This window comes from Grampus griseus (assembly GCF_964374135.1).
Source record: "Grampus griseus genome assembly, chromosome: Y".
Classification (NCBI taxonomy): domain Eukaryota; kingdom Metazoa; phylum Chordata; class Mammalia; order Artiodactyla; family Delphinidae; genus Grampus; species Grampus griseus.
The window spans coordinates 15,498,342-15,515,714 of record NC_139016.1 but is presented as its reverse complement, the minus strand read 5'-3'; the positions used below and the strand labels follow the sequence as shown (position 1 = coordinate 15,515,714).

The 17,373-nt window shown below is 34.4% G+C and overlaps 1 protein-coding gene across 1 annotated transcript; it reads left to right on the top strand.

Annotated features, from left to right (window-relative positions):
- The first annotated feature begins 445 nt into the window (after positions 1-445).
- On the top strand, positions 446-16,854 carry LOC309817754 (eukaryotic translation initiation factor 1A, X-chromosomal-like). Its single transcript, XM_082647032.1, has 7 exons — positions 446-687; positions 4,738-4,821; positions 6,616-6,719; positions 7,776-7,826; positions 12,352-12,433; positions 13,647-13,738; positions 15,854-16,854. Exons 1-7 carry the CDS (start codon positions 672-674, stop codon positions 15,857-15,859), a joined length of 435 nt encoding a protein of 144 aa, XP_082503158.1. The 5' UTR covers positions 446-671; the 3' UTR covers positions 15,860-16,854.
- Positions 16,855-17,373: the final 519 nt, after the last annotated feature.

Genomic DNA, 17,373 nt, shown 5'->3' with positions numbered 1-17,373 from the left:
TGAAATCTTTCAGAGTGGGATCTCTAACGAACCTCAAGAGGTTCCTGTCTCTGAACCTATGCCCTTTTGTTCGGGAGCTTTGAGAGACACACACCCTTTTCTCACTGCTTCCTCCACCGCTTTTCATGTATTAGGCAGAGACTTCTTACAGGAGCATCATGCTGGAATTTCTCTGAAAAGGAAGACAGGTAACATAAAAGTTAACAGTCAAGAAATTTTCTGGAAAAGGCAATTATTACAGAGTAGCAGAAGTGTATTCAAGAGCAGGAGACAGCTCGGGTGATTTCCAAGTAGGATAACGTCGTGGGCCTACTCTATACTTGATTCCTCCTCTTGTCAGCGCAGGGCCTGGCGCTCTAAAGATTCCATTTTCCTACCGGAACCGCCCCCAGTGTGTCTCACTTTCTCTAGCCTCGGGAAGTCACTAGCTGTGGGCTACGCCTGCGCAGTCGCGGGGACGGAGGGGAGCGGTCGAGCTTGGGGGATGGGGAAGTCGTGAAGCCACCTGCGCAGCCGTTTGCTTGCCAGTAAGCGTGGCTGCCTGCGGAGCTCGCTTGAGTTGTCTGTTCGGAGTCTGCAACTACTAATTTCTTTCGGCACCTCGGAGGATTACCTGGCAGCGCCACCAACACCGGAACCCAGTTGGAAACGCTGAGGTCTTAGTTACCGCCATGCCCAAAAATAAAGGTAACGCCTTGGCTTCCGAAACCATGGTTTTGCTCGGCTTGGTGTCGTTGGCAGTGACTCGCGGCGGTGGTAGTTCTTCTTTCTCGTGCTTGGTTGGTGTCTCTGAGTGGGAATCTGTTGTCGGGACAGGAGCTGGGAAGCGACTCCTATCTCCCTCCCACTTTGCTCACGTTGCTATACAACCGACGCCATTATTCTAAGGGCCTCTAGACGGAGAGTGTAAAATTTGTTCCTGGTTCACGGCAGGCTAACTAGCGGCGCGTCACGAACTTGGAGAGCCTCTTCTGGGCCGCCTGGCCTCTCCGGCGTTGGGCCTTTCCCAGGACTGACCAGGACCACTTTTTAACCAGTGATTCTTGCTTTTGTGACCGTTAAATCTTCGTACATATTCTCTTTGTGGACTGTTGGTGAAGACATTGCTTCTGTGTAAACACTAGGTGAAAGCTTGTGACGTATTTAGGTTCATCTCTGCCTGTTTACTTTCCTCCTTACGTCACAAACTTGAACATTCTTGTTTACAAGGTATGTTATACATTTACAAAAGTTTTCAGCCTTCTTTTCTCATAGCATAGATTCTGGTAGTAAATATTTCTACCCATCGTTATTCTGAGGCAAACCGTTCACGAATTATCACATTCGACAATAACGTTGCTTGGAACTTCCAAAATGGGAGTCCTAACCTAAGTAAAGCAGAGCAGTCGGACCGTCACTCCTTAAAGAAGTTTTCCTTTCTAGAGACCTGAGTTCTGTCATTTTTAATCTCTACAGCGCCTCCTAGGAAACTATAAGGGCAAAGAAGGCAGCATAGCACCACATTTCACAGTCTACAAGAAATGTCCCTTCATTATTGATTCTTGACACTCATATCTACTGTGTCTCCTTTCTACTTAACCGCTTGCTGCACGGATTCTACTTCATTTTCTCTTTGTAGCTGTCACCACTTACTTTGCCTTGCGATACTTGGTCACAGCTCTTTGCTTGCCCTGTTGAGTTCACTGCTCTCTGTGGCCCACAAACCAGCTCACAGATTGTTTTTCTAGCAAGTGTTTTCCTGCTAATTATTAAGTGCAACAGTAGGGTTGTCTTTCTAACCATATGTTCGGTAAATTAGATAAGGCTTATACCAGTGTTTTCCTTATGTATATAATTCATGATTATCTCACAAATAACAGTACCTTTCAAAAAATATCTTGTTTCCACCCGTATTTCTAGTAATGAAGTTTCAGCCTCCCTCACTAGATTGTATATTCTAAAGGGAATAATACCTGTTTTATGAATCTTGGATTACTACAACTTGGCACTTATTATATGTCTAATAAATTTTTGTTAATGTTGTCTTCCTATGCTTTTCTCCATCCTTAGGAACTTAGATAGTAAGTTCCCTCCTTCTGTAGGACTTTTAAACTAACTGATGCCTAAGTAAGATCACATCAGAGAATATCTGCAAATCACATCTGATTTTTTATTAGAAATTTTAATTAGAGTTGATTTACAACATCTGATTTAAGGAAGAGATCTGTGAAATTTGCTTGAACTTAGTTTTAGAAAGAAAGATGAACTATCTTTCAGTATCAATATTGATATTGAAATATTCAGTATCTGTATTGAATACAATACATTGTTGTATTCTCAGTTCTTTCAAAAGACAATTTTAAATGGATTTTATTACTTGATAGTAAAATAAGGGGTTTTTAAGGTATGGTTAATATAGACTAAACTCCTGGAAATTATACTTCTGAATTTAAGAATTACAACATACCTTCAGTTAAAGACATCTGTGTACCTCTCTGAAATCTCCTTTCTTCCTCTCTTTCTGGAGATAATCATCCTGAATTTGATATTTCAATCTGTGTATGTAAAACCAATCTGTTATTTTCTAGGTTACTTAGTTGAAACCTGTTGTTAGGACTCCTGAATTTTTGAGGTGAAGTTTAGTAATGTAGAAATAAAACTCTATAGATATTTTTTCTTCATTTGAAAATTCAAAAACCCTGTGAACATAGTGTCAGTGAAGGTTACCCAAGTAAGAATATAAAATTACTTTGGACCATATGTTGAATAACTTTTGCTTTACTCAATGTGGCTTGTTTTCTTTAGAAATCTTAGAAATCCATTCTTAAATCAGAAAAAAAAACAACACATCCTCTGACCCACTTAAGAAGAACATTTGGGGTAAGCTGCTCCTACCCTTTAAAGACATCACTTTCTTCTTTTTTAAAAAAATTATTTTATTATATCTTATTTCTGACGGCGTTGGGTCTGCGTGGCTGCGCGCGGGCTTTCTCTAGTTGCAGTGAGTGGGGGCTGCTCTTCATTGTGGTGCGCAGTCTTCTCACTGTGGTGGCTTCTCTTGTTGCAGAGCATGGGCTCTAGGCGCATGGATTCGGTAGTTGGAGCTTGCAGGCTCAGTAGTTGCAGCCCGCAGGCCCTAGAGCCCGCGAGCTTCAGTAGTTGTGGCGTGTGGGCTCAGTGTTGTGGCTCGCAGGCTCTAGAGCACAGGCTGAGTAGTTAGTTGTGGTGCACAGCTTAGTTGCTCTGCGGCACGTGGGATATTCCTGGATCAGGGATCGAACCCGTGAACCCTGCACTGGCAGGTGGATTCTTAACCACTGCACCACCAGGGAGGTCCCTCTTTTTTTTTTTTTTTTTTTTTTAATACTTCCAGGAAATCTACATTTTATTGAAGCATTATGCCAAACTAAGGACATAAGATTTTTAAATTTTCATTCATTTAGAAATATAGGAACTACTCTTGGTTTATGTGAAAAACTGGCAAACTGCGATATATAACTAAGTAAGCAAAGCAGGTATTACCCTTGTCCTAACAGAGCTTCCAGTGTATTTTGAAGTTCTGGCATGTTTTATATCTTGAAATAAACACTTTTTTCCCTCTTGAATGATGTGTCCTTAATGTATAGGATAGTGAATCCAGATACGTCAGGGAATTGTGAAGACCACCTACCTTTTAGTATAGCACAGCAATGTGAGGCTGCCCCAGCAGGTAGAGGGTGCATTCAAGAAGATAGATGTCAGTTTTTACAGTGCCAGGTGCACATTTTAAATTCTGTTTGGGATTTTTGTTTCAAACACTTCCCATGGGTCCCTTATTACTATCTGTCACAGCCTTTCTCCCATCTATTGGAAATGGGTGCTCTTGCATAGGTTTTGGAATGGGAATAAAATGCTATGAAGAAGTAGCCTAATTCCTTGATTATGTAGTAGGAAGTTTCACAAGGAAATAATGTTATAGTAGAATACATTAAATTTTAGTGAAAGTAAAAATTCAAAAGTACAGCTAAGTATGATTTTAAATCTTTAGCATGATATGGTTGTAGCAGAGGGCTAGATAATAGTTCTTTGCTGATGGTAGTATAAGTGAATATACTTATCAGAAGTCTAAGGAGGTGGATACATAACCTTTATCCTGGAAATTCTACTTCCATAAATTTATCCTAAGGCACTTGTTTGTAGGATAATCTCAACTCAGCCTTACTAAATAACAGTAAAATATTAGAAGTAACCAAAATAAAGAATTAAGTTTACTCTGTTAAAATGTTCATCTTATTCTATTGTTCAATTGACATGAAAAGTCATGCAAAACAAATTATTGAGTGGGATTAAAATAAGTTGTAGAAGAGACTATACGGAATACAATTTTAATTTGAAAGCATGGACAATAAAATGTTAATAGTTATCCCTGTTAATGGGATTTTTGTTCTCTCTACTTCCGTATAAGAAGTAGTTTTATATCAGAAAAATCCAAATCTAAATGTCAAAGTAAGATATGTGCTTGATAATATGTTTATCTGGTAAGGGATTTAAAAGAAAACCTTTGACAAATTGTAATTATTGGGTAACCAAATTAGGTTAAATTTTAAAAATCTTACTTAGAGTTCTGTTAATATTGTACTGCTCTTTAAATGATAATTTTTTTTACTTTTCTGTTTTTATAAAGTTTAAAGTCTTATTTTAGCTTGTTTCAAGTTTAGTTTGTAAGATATTATATAGATAATTACACTTAATTTTTTATTCACTTTTTAAATCAATTAGGTAAAGGAGGTAAAAACAGGCGCAGGGGTAAGAATGAGAATGAATCTGAAAAAAGAGAATTAGTGTTTAAAGAAGATGGACAAGGTAAGAATTTTGAAGTTATTAATGTCTTTTTTTGATAATATGAATTCCAGTCTTTAACCTAAAATGGATCTTAGTCACAATCCAGAAGAGTTGCTTTTATTCATTTATAGTACCCCACACTTCTTCAGAATTTGTCTATTGAATAACCCATTGTATACTATTTCTGATAGAGGATTAATTGGTGGCATTTCTGTAAACATAGTTTTCTTTGTTCTATGTGGAAAAGCATTATATAAGTGAGAGTGAATTTCAGGGTTTAGAGCAGAGTAAGGGTGGCTGCCAACACTGAAAATTTCCTACTCTAGTGTAATAGTGGGTAATGTTATACATTATTTAGTAGAGTATGACAAATACATCCAAGACTATCAGACCCTCAGTACTCCAGTGCTGCTAGCACACGATCATAAAATTTAATAAAACAACTGATAATTGTTGACTGACTTTTTAAGTAAGTGCAGACTAAAATTAAAAATGAGTAAACTAAATTGACTGAAGCAGTTTTTTCCTTTTAAAAGAAAAGTTAAGCCTACAGAAAAGTTGGAATATGAGTACACCAAACTCGCATCTATTCTTTACCTAGATTCACTAGTTTTTAAAGTTTTCTTTGTGTATTTATTTTCTCTTTGTATATGTACATGAAAATTTTTACTAACCTTTTTAACTTTCTTATTAGCAGATATAGTTATATACAGTTACAGACTTTAGCCCTAAGTCCTTCAGCATGTGTCTCCTAAGAACAAGGGCTTTCTCCTGCATAGCTACAGTAGAATGGTCACTAGAAATTTAACCTTAAGATTATACTGTTATTTAGTAAGTACTGTTTTTTATGGTAGCCACTAGCCATGTGTGGCTATTGAAATGAATTGAAATTAAATTTGAGCTATCAATGAACATATTGTTTAATTCAGATATATAATTTTCCCTCAATGGAAAAATTCTACTGAATATTGCTGACCTAGTGTATAATCTACATTCACATTTCTCCGTTTGTTTTAGTAATTTCCAGCACTTTATTAAAAAACTGTGTACTTATTCATGCCATACTGCAAGCCACTAGAAAATCAGCATCTTTATTAATTATATGAAAACATGTTGTCTGGCTAAAGATAATCAGTTACTTAGCCTTCATAGTGTCTCCTTACATTAGAAGTTTGTTTTCAGGGCCAATTTTTAAATTCTTTTCTCTCTCATTTTCTCCCATATTGAAGAAGAGCTGAGCAGTAAAGCTAGGTTCATTGGCCTGTGGTGACAGGGACTCAACTTATCAGCCCCACAGTGTAGATCTCATTTACCTCTCAGTGTAATTATAAATAGTCCAGGGTCTCTGTGATGTTAGTCCTTAGAAGAAATTTAGTAGTGTGAAGGTTTTATATTAATTACCTGTTTCTTTCTCCTTACTCCCATGCCTGCTTTTGTCATTTAAATCTAGAAGAGATTGCTCCATACTGGCTAATGCTTATATCAGTGTTTTCAACTTCTGTAGGTTTTTATTTGCTCTAAAAATAAGAGGGTAAAGTATATAAGCATAGCTGGAAAAGGCTATAGAAATGGTTCAACAGATGAAGTGTGGTCTCATTTTCCTGGATAAGATTATTATATGTCTCTTTCAGATAGCTCTCACGTGGTAGAATACTTAAAATTTTCACTGAACAAGCCTTTCTTTTTAAAAAAATTATGGTTTGATCCAAAGTTAGCAGTAAAAGTGAAGTTACCAACTTAATATCAATTGTTACATTTTAAGAAAAATTAAGCAGTATTTTACAGTTTTTTCTTTTGTTTTTTTTCCTCCCTAAGAATATGCTCAGGTAATCAAAATGTTGGGAAATGGAAGATTGGAAGCAATGTGTTTTGATGGTGTGAAGAGGTTATGTCATATAAGAGGAAAATTGAGGAAAAAGGTAGGTATGGAGATTTATTTTACTTTAATACAAAATTTACCTTTTAAAAACTTGGCTCTGCTTTAGATAATATATGGGCCAAGCGACTCATTTTTGTGAGTTCCCGAAGACTTCAAAAATAGTGATTTATGTGGCAATCTAAATACATAAAATTATAGAAGATCCGTGATAACTTTCATAATAGAGGATTATATTTACAAAGAATTATTTGCTTCACCTATGTTGGATTTATGCCAGAAATGTATACTATTGAGGAAACAATTAGACAGATTCAGTCTATAAAACAAATGATGTAGACTCTTAAATGTTATGCCATGAAAGAAACAAAAAAAGCTGGAGAATTGTTTTAAGATTAAAGGAGACTAAAGTAATTGCTAATTAAATATAGTATGTGTTCCTTGGTTAAGATTTTGGTTTGGGGGAAACAGCTGTACATGATATTAGGAAAATTTGGAATATGTTAGATCATAGTTTTTAGTAGTTCAGGCGGATTTATTGATCACATTGTTTAAAAGTTCCTTCAACACTAATTTTTTTATTTAAAAAATATATTTGGTCTGTTAAGTCGTTCTTTTCCAATTAATGGTGGGATTTGGTCCTGTATTTATGTAGATTGGTGACTGGGTGGCTGTATTTGTGTAGGTGACTGATTTTCATATATGTTAAATAACTAAATATCTCAGGAGTGATTTGTGATTAAAGGTCTTTCATTTACCTGACAAATAATGATGTTTTTGTAATTTTTAAACTCTCAGGTAATTGAAATAAAATAATTATGTATTTTTAACATCCTAAAATAGAAAATTTGACACAAACTGTATACTATAGCTTTTTCTTAATATACTGTAACTATAACTAGAGTCTGTCTCACACACGCATGTGTACACACACACACCCACAGTATACTATATTCTATAGTTTTTCCCTATTTCCTAGTAAATACGTTTTCCACACTGGGTGAATAGTACATATTTTTTGTAGGAAGAATGGTTTAACATTGCACTCTATAACTTGTTTTTATTTTGAATATAATATACAATAAATTTTATTTTATAGGTTTGGATAAATACCTCAGACATTATATTGGTTGGTCTTCGAGACTATCAGGTAACAATCACATTTAAATTTGTAGTGCCCTTGTATTTAGTAAGTCGTTAATATTTAGAAGATGCAATAAAAGCATATTTAAGCAGTCCTAGCCAATTATGACTTTTCACCATTCTGTCGTCAAAATTTATTAAGGTCCAGTTGTATTCAAGACTATAGGATGTACCTTGTTTGGGATAGTTCCCATGACTGATTAAATGATACATGTGTTTTGTGGGAAAACTGGTTAGTACTGTTTTTATTTTAAATATCACGTGCAGTAAGTATTCTCTTATAATTTTGGATAAATACCATAGACCATCATTCTGTCCTCATTCATTTATTTTATTATTATTACTATTTTTTTTTGTTTTTGCGGTACGTGGGCCTCTCACTGTTGTGGCCTCTCCCGTTGCGGAGCCCAGGATCTGGACGCGCAGACTAAGCGGCCATGGCTCACGGGCCTAACTGCTCTGCGGCATATGGGATCTTCCCGGAGCGGGGCGTGAACCTGTGTCTCCTGCCCTGGCAGGCGGACTCTCAACCACTGCACCACCAGGGAAGCCCCTGTTATTATTATTATTTTTTAATATTTATTTATATTTTATTTGGCTGCATCGGGTCTTAGTTGTGGCAGGTGGGATCTTTGTTGCCACGTGGGGGATCTCCGTTGTGGCATGCAGGATCTTTTTTTAGTTGTGGCACGCGACCTCTTAGTTGTGCCATGTGGGATCTAGTTCCCTACCCAGGGATCGAACCTGGCCACCTGCACTGGGAGCACAGAGTCTTAGCCGCTGCACCACCAGGGAAGTCCCGTGTCCTCATTCATTTAATGTTCAGTTGTATTCTAGGCATTGTGCTAGATACTCAGGGGTTATGGTTCCCAAATGTCAGTCAGTGAAATATTTATTGGTGCAGGCTGATTTGTTCACTGTTCTGTAGTGAAATGAGAAGATATGCACGTTTTGTATGGTGTTTTTCACATAGCTAAATTATCCATTTTCCTTTCCTTTTTTTTTTTTTTCTTGGCTGTGCTGCAGCTTGAGGCTCTTAATTCCCTGACGAGGGATTGTACCCATGCTACTGCAGTGAAAGTGCTGAGTACTAACCACTGCACCACTGGGGAACTCCCCTCCATTTTGCTTGTTAAATATATTTTTTAAAATTACCTTTTGTGAAATAAGAACAGTAGTATATGATGGTGGTTTTTATTATGTTCTTACTCATCAAAACAAAAATTTAGTAATTTTATGGCGGCGTCCCAATTACTATTTTATTTTAAAATTTAGAGGTCTCAAGTCCAAGTTTGGTAAACCACTATTCTAGATGATGCAGCTGAATAAGTCAAACCTTCCAATCTCCAAAAGAGTTTTTACAGTTGTATAGTAGAAGGATAAGACATGCACTCAGTAGTTACCGTACAAACTATTTAAGTGTATGTTATAAATTTGAGATGAACACTTAGAAAAGAACATGATAGTTGCCCTCTATGATGTCAGCCTTCAGACTATATATGCATTGTGAGTCTGAAATTCATCTGATTTCTATCGCACCCATCATCTGTGTTTAATTTGTTGTGAGTGAAATGATTGCTGTCTCTATTATCAGGTCAAGTTTTTCATAGATAATCGGTTGGGTCTAACTGGTTTGTAAAGTTTCAGTCTTCTTCCTTGTTGATTTTTTACATGATCTGTTTGTGATTGAAAGCGGCATTTTGAGGTCAATTAATATACTTTTCATTGCCATAATTTTTATTTTTTAAAATTATCCGTATCTCTTGATTTTCTCTATTTAGTGAAATATTCTGACAAAGTTTTTTTGACATGGTTTCTTTTAGTTCTTTAAATATATTTATAGTAACTGATGTAAAGTCTTTGTTAAGTAAAACTTCTGGGTTTTCTCAGCAACAGTTAGTAATGACTTCTTTTCTTGTGTGCGACCACCCTTTCTTATTTCTTTCTGTGTCTGATAATTTTTTTGTTGAAAACTAGAAAATGCAAATATAACATGGCAAGACTGGAAATTAGATTTCTTCTCGCAGGGTTTGTTCATCCTGTTGTTTGTTGAGGGATTTTTCTGAAACACATTCTGTATGGTCTGTATCTTTTTCTTGTGTGTGGTCACTGAATGCTTGTTTATCTTAGCAAACAGCCCATGTGTGAGATTTCATTAAAACCAGTAAGCCTCCCAGCTTTTGCATATGGAATCTGTGCATGTTGGAGCATACCTTCTAACACTCATCCAGGCAGTAATACTCTCTTATTCTTAATTTCATGCTTGTGCAGACTTTCAGGGTCACTCAGAACTGGGAGATTAGGACCTTTCCAGATCCTTGATGAGTTTATGCACAGCCCAGATTCCACATATGAGTGAGATCATACAGTATTTGTCTTTCTTTGTCTGACTTAGTTTTTATTTCTCTTAGCTAACTGCCCTCCAGGTTCATCCATGTTGTTGCAAATGGCAGGATTTATATATGTTGGATATTAATCCCTTTTTGGTCATATCATTTGCAAATATTTTCTCCTATCTAGTAGGTTGTCTTTTAATTTTGTTGATGATTTCCTCTGCTGTGCAAAAGCTTTTTAGAGTGATGTAGTTCCACTTGTGGGTTTTTTGCTTTTGTTGCTTATGCCTTTGGTGTCATATCCATAAAACAGTTGCCAAGATAAATATCAAGTACCCTTTCTTCTCTTTCAGTAGTTTTATGGCTTCAGGGCTTGTGTTTAAGTCTTTGATCTATTTCAGGTTAATTTCAGGCAGTTTTTGGTGTAAGAAAGGGGTCAATTTCATGTAAGTATTCAGTTTTCCCAATCCTATTTATTGAAGAGTGTCTTTTCTACACTGTATTGTCTTGGTTCCCTTGTTAAGAATTAGTTGACCATTTTTGCAAAATTTTATTGCTCGGTTCTCAATTCTCTTCCATTAGTCAACAGGACTCTTTTAATGCCAGTGCCTTACTGTTTTGACAACTGTATTTTGAAATCAGGAAGTGTGATGCCTCCAGCTTTGTACTTTCTCAAGACTGCTTTGGCGATTTGGAGTGTTTGTGGTTCCATATAACTTTATCTGTCTGTGAAAAAAAATGCCACTGAAATTTTTATAGGAATTACGTTGAATCTGTAAATTACTTTGGGTAATATGGACACTTTAGTAGTATTAATTATTTCAGTTCAAGAATGTGGGATACATTTCCGTTTGTGTCTTCAGTTTCTTTCATCAGTATCTTATAGTTGTCAGTGTATAGATCTTTTACCTCCTTGGTTGAATTTATTTCTGAGTATTTGTGTTCGATGCTATAAATCGATGCTATAAATGAGGTTTTCTTGATTTCTTTTTTAGATAGTTCATTACTAGTTTATACAGACATAACTGATTTTTGTGTTGACTTTATAACCTGAAACTTTACTGAATTTGCTTCGTGTATCTATTTTTATGAACTGGATCATACATTGATAGTCTTTTCTTTTTTAATATTCTACAATAAAAACTTGTTAATTTGTCCATAAAAATATATCATTTTCATGTCCATTTTCTTGGTTTAACTTTATATAAACCCCCAAAGTGGAGAGAACAGTTATTAATTCCCAGTTTAATTCTGTTTTGTGGACAGTGAAACCACAATTCTTAAGGGATTCCTATTCTAAAATTAATGTGGTAGCTACGAACAGCTCTTCTGATTCTTAATCTTTTGCGAATAATTACATATCCTTGCTATTCAAAGTAATCCAAAGATAATAGCAGCATCACCACCATCTGGAAGCAAGTTAACAGGTTATTAGCCCGATCTTATATCTACTGAGTCAGTATGAGAATTTTAACACAATCCCTGTGTGTTTTGTGTGCACATTACAGTTTCAGAAGTGTTGGTTTATATTACATTGCAGTTGCATCACTGTGATGATTTCAGTTGCCTTTCTTGAGGTCTTTTCTAGATTAATTGTCAGCATTCAAACTCATTTTTTCTTCCGTAAATGACTCAGATTCTTTAAAATGGAGAAACGTGAACATTTTAGGGCAGTAGTTCTGAGGGATATTTGCCTCAGAAACACCCAAAAGAGCTTTTTAAATACAGATTTTTGGACTTTACCTCAGGTCTGTCAATTTTCAGGAGATATGGTTATCTTTTTAAAGTTCCACAAACAATTCTAATAGGTAAGGTACCCTAAGAACCACTGTTTATAGAAAGGCTTATTGATTTTCTTGGGTAATAATACCACTTGCAGTTTGAATTATAGCGTGGCCAAGGACCACATTGCATCTTTTTCTCTTTTTCTTTCCTCCCCGCTCCCCTTTTTTTCCTTTTTTCTCTTTATTTTATTAAAGTGAATTCTATAAGTAATTCTTCTAGGCTATTCATTATTTGAATGCAAACTTCTTGACAAGGTTTTTTTTTAAAGAAGATAGAGGGAAGGTGAAGAAAAACAGAGAATTTGTAATGGAACAGTGAGTTTTCTCTTAGTGTGTTTAATTAGAAAGTAATTTATGAGACAACTGATGATATTTTGGCATAACCGGTTTTGTTGGTTACTTGTTATTCTCCAAGGATAACAAAGCTGATGTAATTTTAAAGTACAATGCAGATGAAGCTAGAAGTCTGAAGGCTTATGGCGAGCTTCCAGAACATGGTAATTAATGTTAAAGTTATTACGTTTCCCTGTCTTACAGTAATATTAGCTCGTTAGTGTTTAGGTGAAGCAGTTTTGACAGAATTATCTCTTTTACATATTTTTTACATATGTGATTAAATTAGCTTTAAGTATGTATATCCTTCAAAATATTAATAATTTAGTAATAAATTGAATTCTCTTCCTAATAAATGTTCTTTTGGTGGGGAGTGTAAAAGTTTATAAACTCTGGACTTGTATATAATATCTATTAAAAGTATACATTAGTTACAGTGTTTTAAACAGTTCTTAAGAGATGATCTGTCTTCAGCTAAATGAGGGCAACAGTTATGGTACTTGTATTGATTTTTATAGAAAACAATGTTCAGTTTCACTTAGCATAGTACTATCCCAGAGAGTTTTGTGGAGTGTGTGTGTTTTTAACAGATACTCCTTTTATTTCTTAAAGGAAAAAGTATTGCATTCTTACTGTAGTAAACTTGAAAAGATTAAAGTAAATTTCTAGTAACGTAAAAGAGGCAATATAATAAGCTCACATTTTTAACTTGGAAGCTATTTTATTTGATTTACTTTACTCCATTGCATTTTATTATAAAATTATGAGATTTTTGAATAAGCATGAAACTTCTGATGAAATTATTGGCCTTTTAAGAAATAATAAGATATCTGGAAATCAGATCAATACTTTGTTACTTTTGTTGCTTAGGAATAAGCATGATTTGAATGTTTTTCTGACTGATTTGCTAAGTCTATCCAGTGGTTAACACTCATTTGGTTAGTTATCCAATGGTTGGTGAAGTGGATGTTCTTAGAAGTTTATACATGCCAAGGGTAAGTTGTTAACGTGTACAAGCCCTTTTTGAAGCATACTTCAGAAATATAATAGCTACTAAGTTAGTGTAATTAGAGCCAGCCTGCCTTACTTATATCTTTTTGAACAAAATAAAATTATAGTGCATATACTCTTCATTGTAATGACTTTGCAGTAAACTTCTGGAGGTTTCAGTGTGAATTTGCGTTGTGTGATGAGTTGTTTGTAGGAAGATTTTTCTTCAAATGAAATGGTTGAATTGAAGACTACCTATAAGAGTCTTGTTGTATAGTTCAGTGTTTTAGTATTCTTTACTGTTTCAGTATTATTTCTTTTAGTAGGCAATCCACCTAGTAACATCTTGATTTTATATATATGAGTATATTGTTACTGTGTTTTTAGCAAAAATTAATGAAACAGATACCTTTGGTGCTGGAGATGATGACGAAATCCAGTTTGATGACATTGGAGATGATGATGAAGACATTGATGATGTAAGTAGTGGATGAACCTTGTGGTTTTTTGATTGTTTTGTTTATGAAGGTAATCAGATCTTTACTTTTAATCTCAGAATGTTGAACACTTAAATTGAATATATTTTGAGACTTATCCATAAATTTGAATATTCATTAGTATTCAGAAACCCTCTAGTCAGACTTTTTAAACTTTGAGAAACCTTGTAATTCTTGAAACTCTTCTTTCTTTGAAACGATCAGTTAGCTTTGACAGTGGGTACTCCATAATGATAGCTTACTGGATAAGAATGTCTACAGTGATAGCTATTAAGTTTAGCAGACAGCTTTAAAAAATATGCCATCTCCCAAGTATGTTAAAAGAAGAAAATCATATTTAAGCCAACTTGCTGAAGCATTGAACTTGCAATATTCTCCAAAGCCTTAAAACGGAGGCGTGTTGCCTATGTATTTAGAGGTTACATGATTTTATTTGTCATATATCACTATTGGCCAAACTCTTGATTTGGAGTTTGTGGAAAAAGGTTGTTTTTCTTAGTAATAAAACAGTGAGAGTAAGAGTGTTAAATGCCTAACTGTTCTCCTGTTACTATATTTACGTGAAATTCGCCCTGATTTTCTTGAAATTGCATGTTAAGTAATTGGGATGGTGGTATGGCTTACCACCATCAAGCTTACCTCCAGTCAAGCTTATTAGGCCATTTTTTTTTTTTGTAACTCTGTATTAAAAGTGTAGTTTAGAAACAAAAAGTCCAAAAATATTAGTGTTTTATTGGATACGAAGGTGAGATTTTAGAATACCTAGAGTATTTGTTCCTGACAAAGATTGTGCAGCACAATTAGCCAAATTTTTCAAGAAGAAAAGATTCACAATCTTTCAATCACCAACATCTTTATTAAGAGCATTTTCAGACAGAGAAGTTGAATTTTAAATTGAAGTGAACAATTACCCAGAAATAGAAAATGAAAAATGATTAGAAAAATATTGTTCTAATGTTTTTAAATATTTTTTACATTATACTTTTCCTATCAGAAGGTCCAAAATTTTGACGTAACTGTTTCAGTTTGCATTATTTATTTATGATGCTTTTGTCATTGTCTATGTTTGTGATTATAAATTATGTAAATGCTAAAATGAGCATCTCAAGTCTGCTAAATTGTGGCTGAAAAAAAAATCAGTTAGCTGTGTTTTCGAAAATTGAAGTCCCAGTTTTATGAATCAGAGTTACAAATCGGAAGTTCTATAAACTGATCATATAAGAAGAAAAAATCCAGTAATTGAATAAATTCTGTTTAATGACATCTTTGTAGCATAGGTGGTCTCTAATGCTGACAACAGATTTCTTAGAAATGCTGTTCTCTCTATTTAACATTTTGTTAGTTTTGTCAGAGAGTTTTTGTGGCTCAATTAATACTTTGACAGTAGAACTGACAATTATTTTCTGTGGCAAGAATGTAAAATGCAACAGTTGTGTAGTATATTAACAGAGACTTGAACGTTTTGACAACTGAGCCGGAGTTGAAGGCTAGGAATATAACCAGAGTGAATGCTTGAATACCCAGCCACAGAATTAAGTCTTCTCTCAGAAGAAAAAGAAAACACATTTCTGGATCTATGCCAACACTTTCTTTGGTACTGTGTCTAAGCAGCCTTGTTGGGAAAGAAACTAAAGACAATGGTGATTAAAAGAATTTGTGTTATTTTGAATACTTTGGTTAGGTTTATGTTTATTACCTCTCAGTCCTACTTTTTCCAGAGTCATTTTGCCAGGTGATTTACTTGTTTCACTCCTATGATTAAGTTGACTCAGAGAAGAATTTGGTTTAGTACCACACTTCTGTCATTCTTAAGGGAATTATACTTCCCCATGTCTGTTCCCAGTTCCAAAACAAAAAGTGTCTGATCACTAGCATGAAAGGAAAGAATGAGATGCTAAACTTTATTAAGAATAGGCTGCATAACATCGAATGTTCTCGTAGAGATTTACTGACAACAGACAGGAATTGAGAAAAAATCTGGTTGGTATACAGAATTTTTGTTCAAGGATTTATTTTCCAGATAGTCTAAGGGGGTCCTATATGCAGTATTGTAAGAATTATTTTTTCCATTGATCTGATGTTCTTTTCACTTAACAGATCTAAAGTGAACTCAAAGTTTCTGAGGATTGTTCTACAGTTTGAATTTTGGTCATCACCTGTTAAGAAGAATAAAACTTCATTCAGCATGAATGTATTTTAAGGCACACTGATTTATTTTCATTGTTTTAAAGTATTTATTATATTTGTATAAAAAACTGATGAAACTGAATTATATTAAGTAAAATGTTAACACTTTGTTCTTTTAATGTGATGGAACTTAGGGGTAGAAGATCACAATATCTGCTGTTAAAACAGTGGGAAGAAAGAAAGAAGAAAAGAGATGCCTTCCCCACTGTGATTACTTTACTTCCAGTTAATGGATGTTTTGAATAAATTGCCTTATTATTGTAGACTGTGATAAGCCCTAGTTCCAACTAGTCTGTTTACAGAGTCTTTCTGTATGTTCCAGTTACCTAGATGGTCTCCTGAGATTTTTGATAAAATTTAAGGAAAGCAGAAATCTGCATTTGAAGTCAAGAAAAGGGGCTATTTTCAGATATATGTAGCCATGTGTATTTTTATATACTAATTTTGGTAACTTGTGTATTCTTTTCATCATTTTATGTTGCCACCATCATAATAAAAGGATTTCCAAAATGCAGTTTTTAGAATACAGGTTTGAGTAGTAATTTTGAATTTGTAAGATTAGTAGTTGAAAAAACTCTATTCTAGGTAATACTCAATTTTCTTAACGTTGAAAGTTTTGATGTATTTGTTGACAGTGTTTTTACTCAAGTAAGACAACTTTTAATGGTAAAATAAGTAGATTATTCTTTACTATACAAAGTAGATTGTGTATGTTTTTTCATTGTCAAAAGTCATACATTGTAACCCATAGTTTTGAGTTTTATGAAAAATTAAATTACAATGTATAAATGAAAATCTAATTTCATAAAAAATTCTATAAGCTAAGTCTTTCTTAAACTATCCCTTAGCTGAGATAAGGGAAAGGAAGGAACCACAGCTAAGAAATACAATAAAATGTTGCATTGAGTATATCTTGGCCTTACTTTGTGTTACTGGTGTATTTTTATGTGCGTTCCAATTTTTTTGTGTTTATATTTTACTAGGAGTTTAGATCATAACCTTTTTTAACGTTTTGTTTTGAAGTTATCAACTATAGTAAGATGAAATTAAGGGCAAGGCTAGTTAAACGGCCTCAGTTAAATTTTATACAACTTTAGTAAGAAAAGATTCATCAGGTAATTTGTGAAACATATTTTTTGTCTGAGAATTTTTCAGCAGTGAAAATTAATATACAGGGAATACGCCTTTACCTGGTTTCAGTAATATAAATATAACTAAGGGGGATAAAATAAACCTTCATATGGTTTCATCTCACTTTGCTCTAATTTTACTTCCCAAGTGTGAAAACTCTATGTTCAAAATCTGAGGCCAGAATATGTACATAATTAAATCTAAGAAGAAGAGAAGTTTCACAGATGTGGTTTGTGGTTCTTAATCTGTGAGTTCCTGAACACTTACCTAGGTGATGAATGTGTTTGAGACTAAGGACT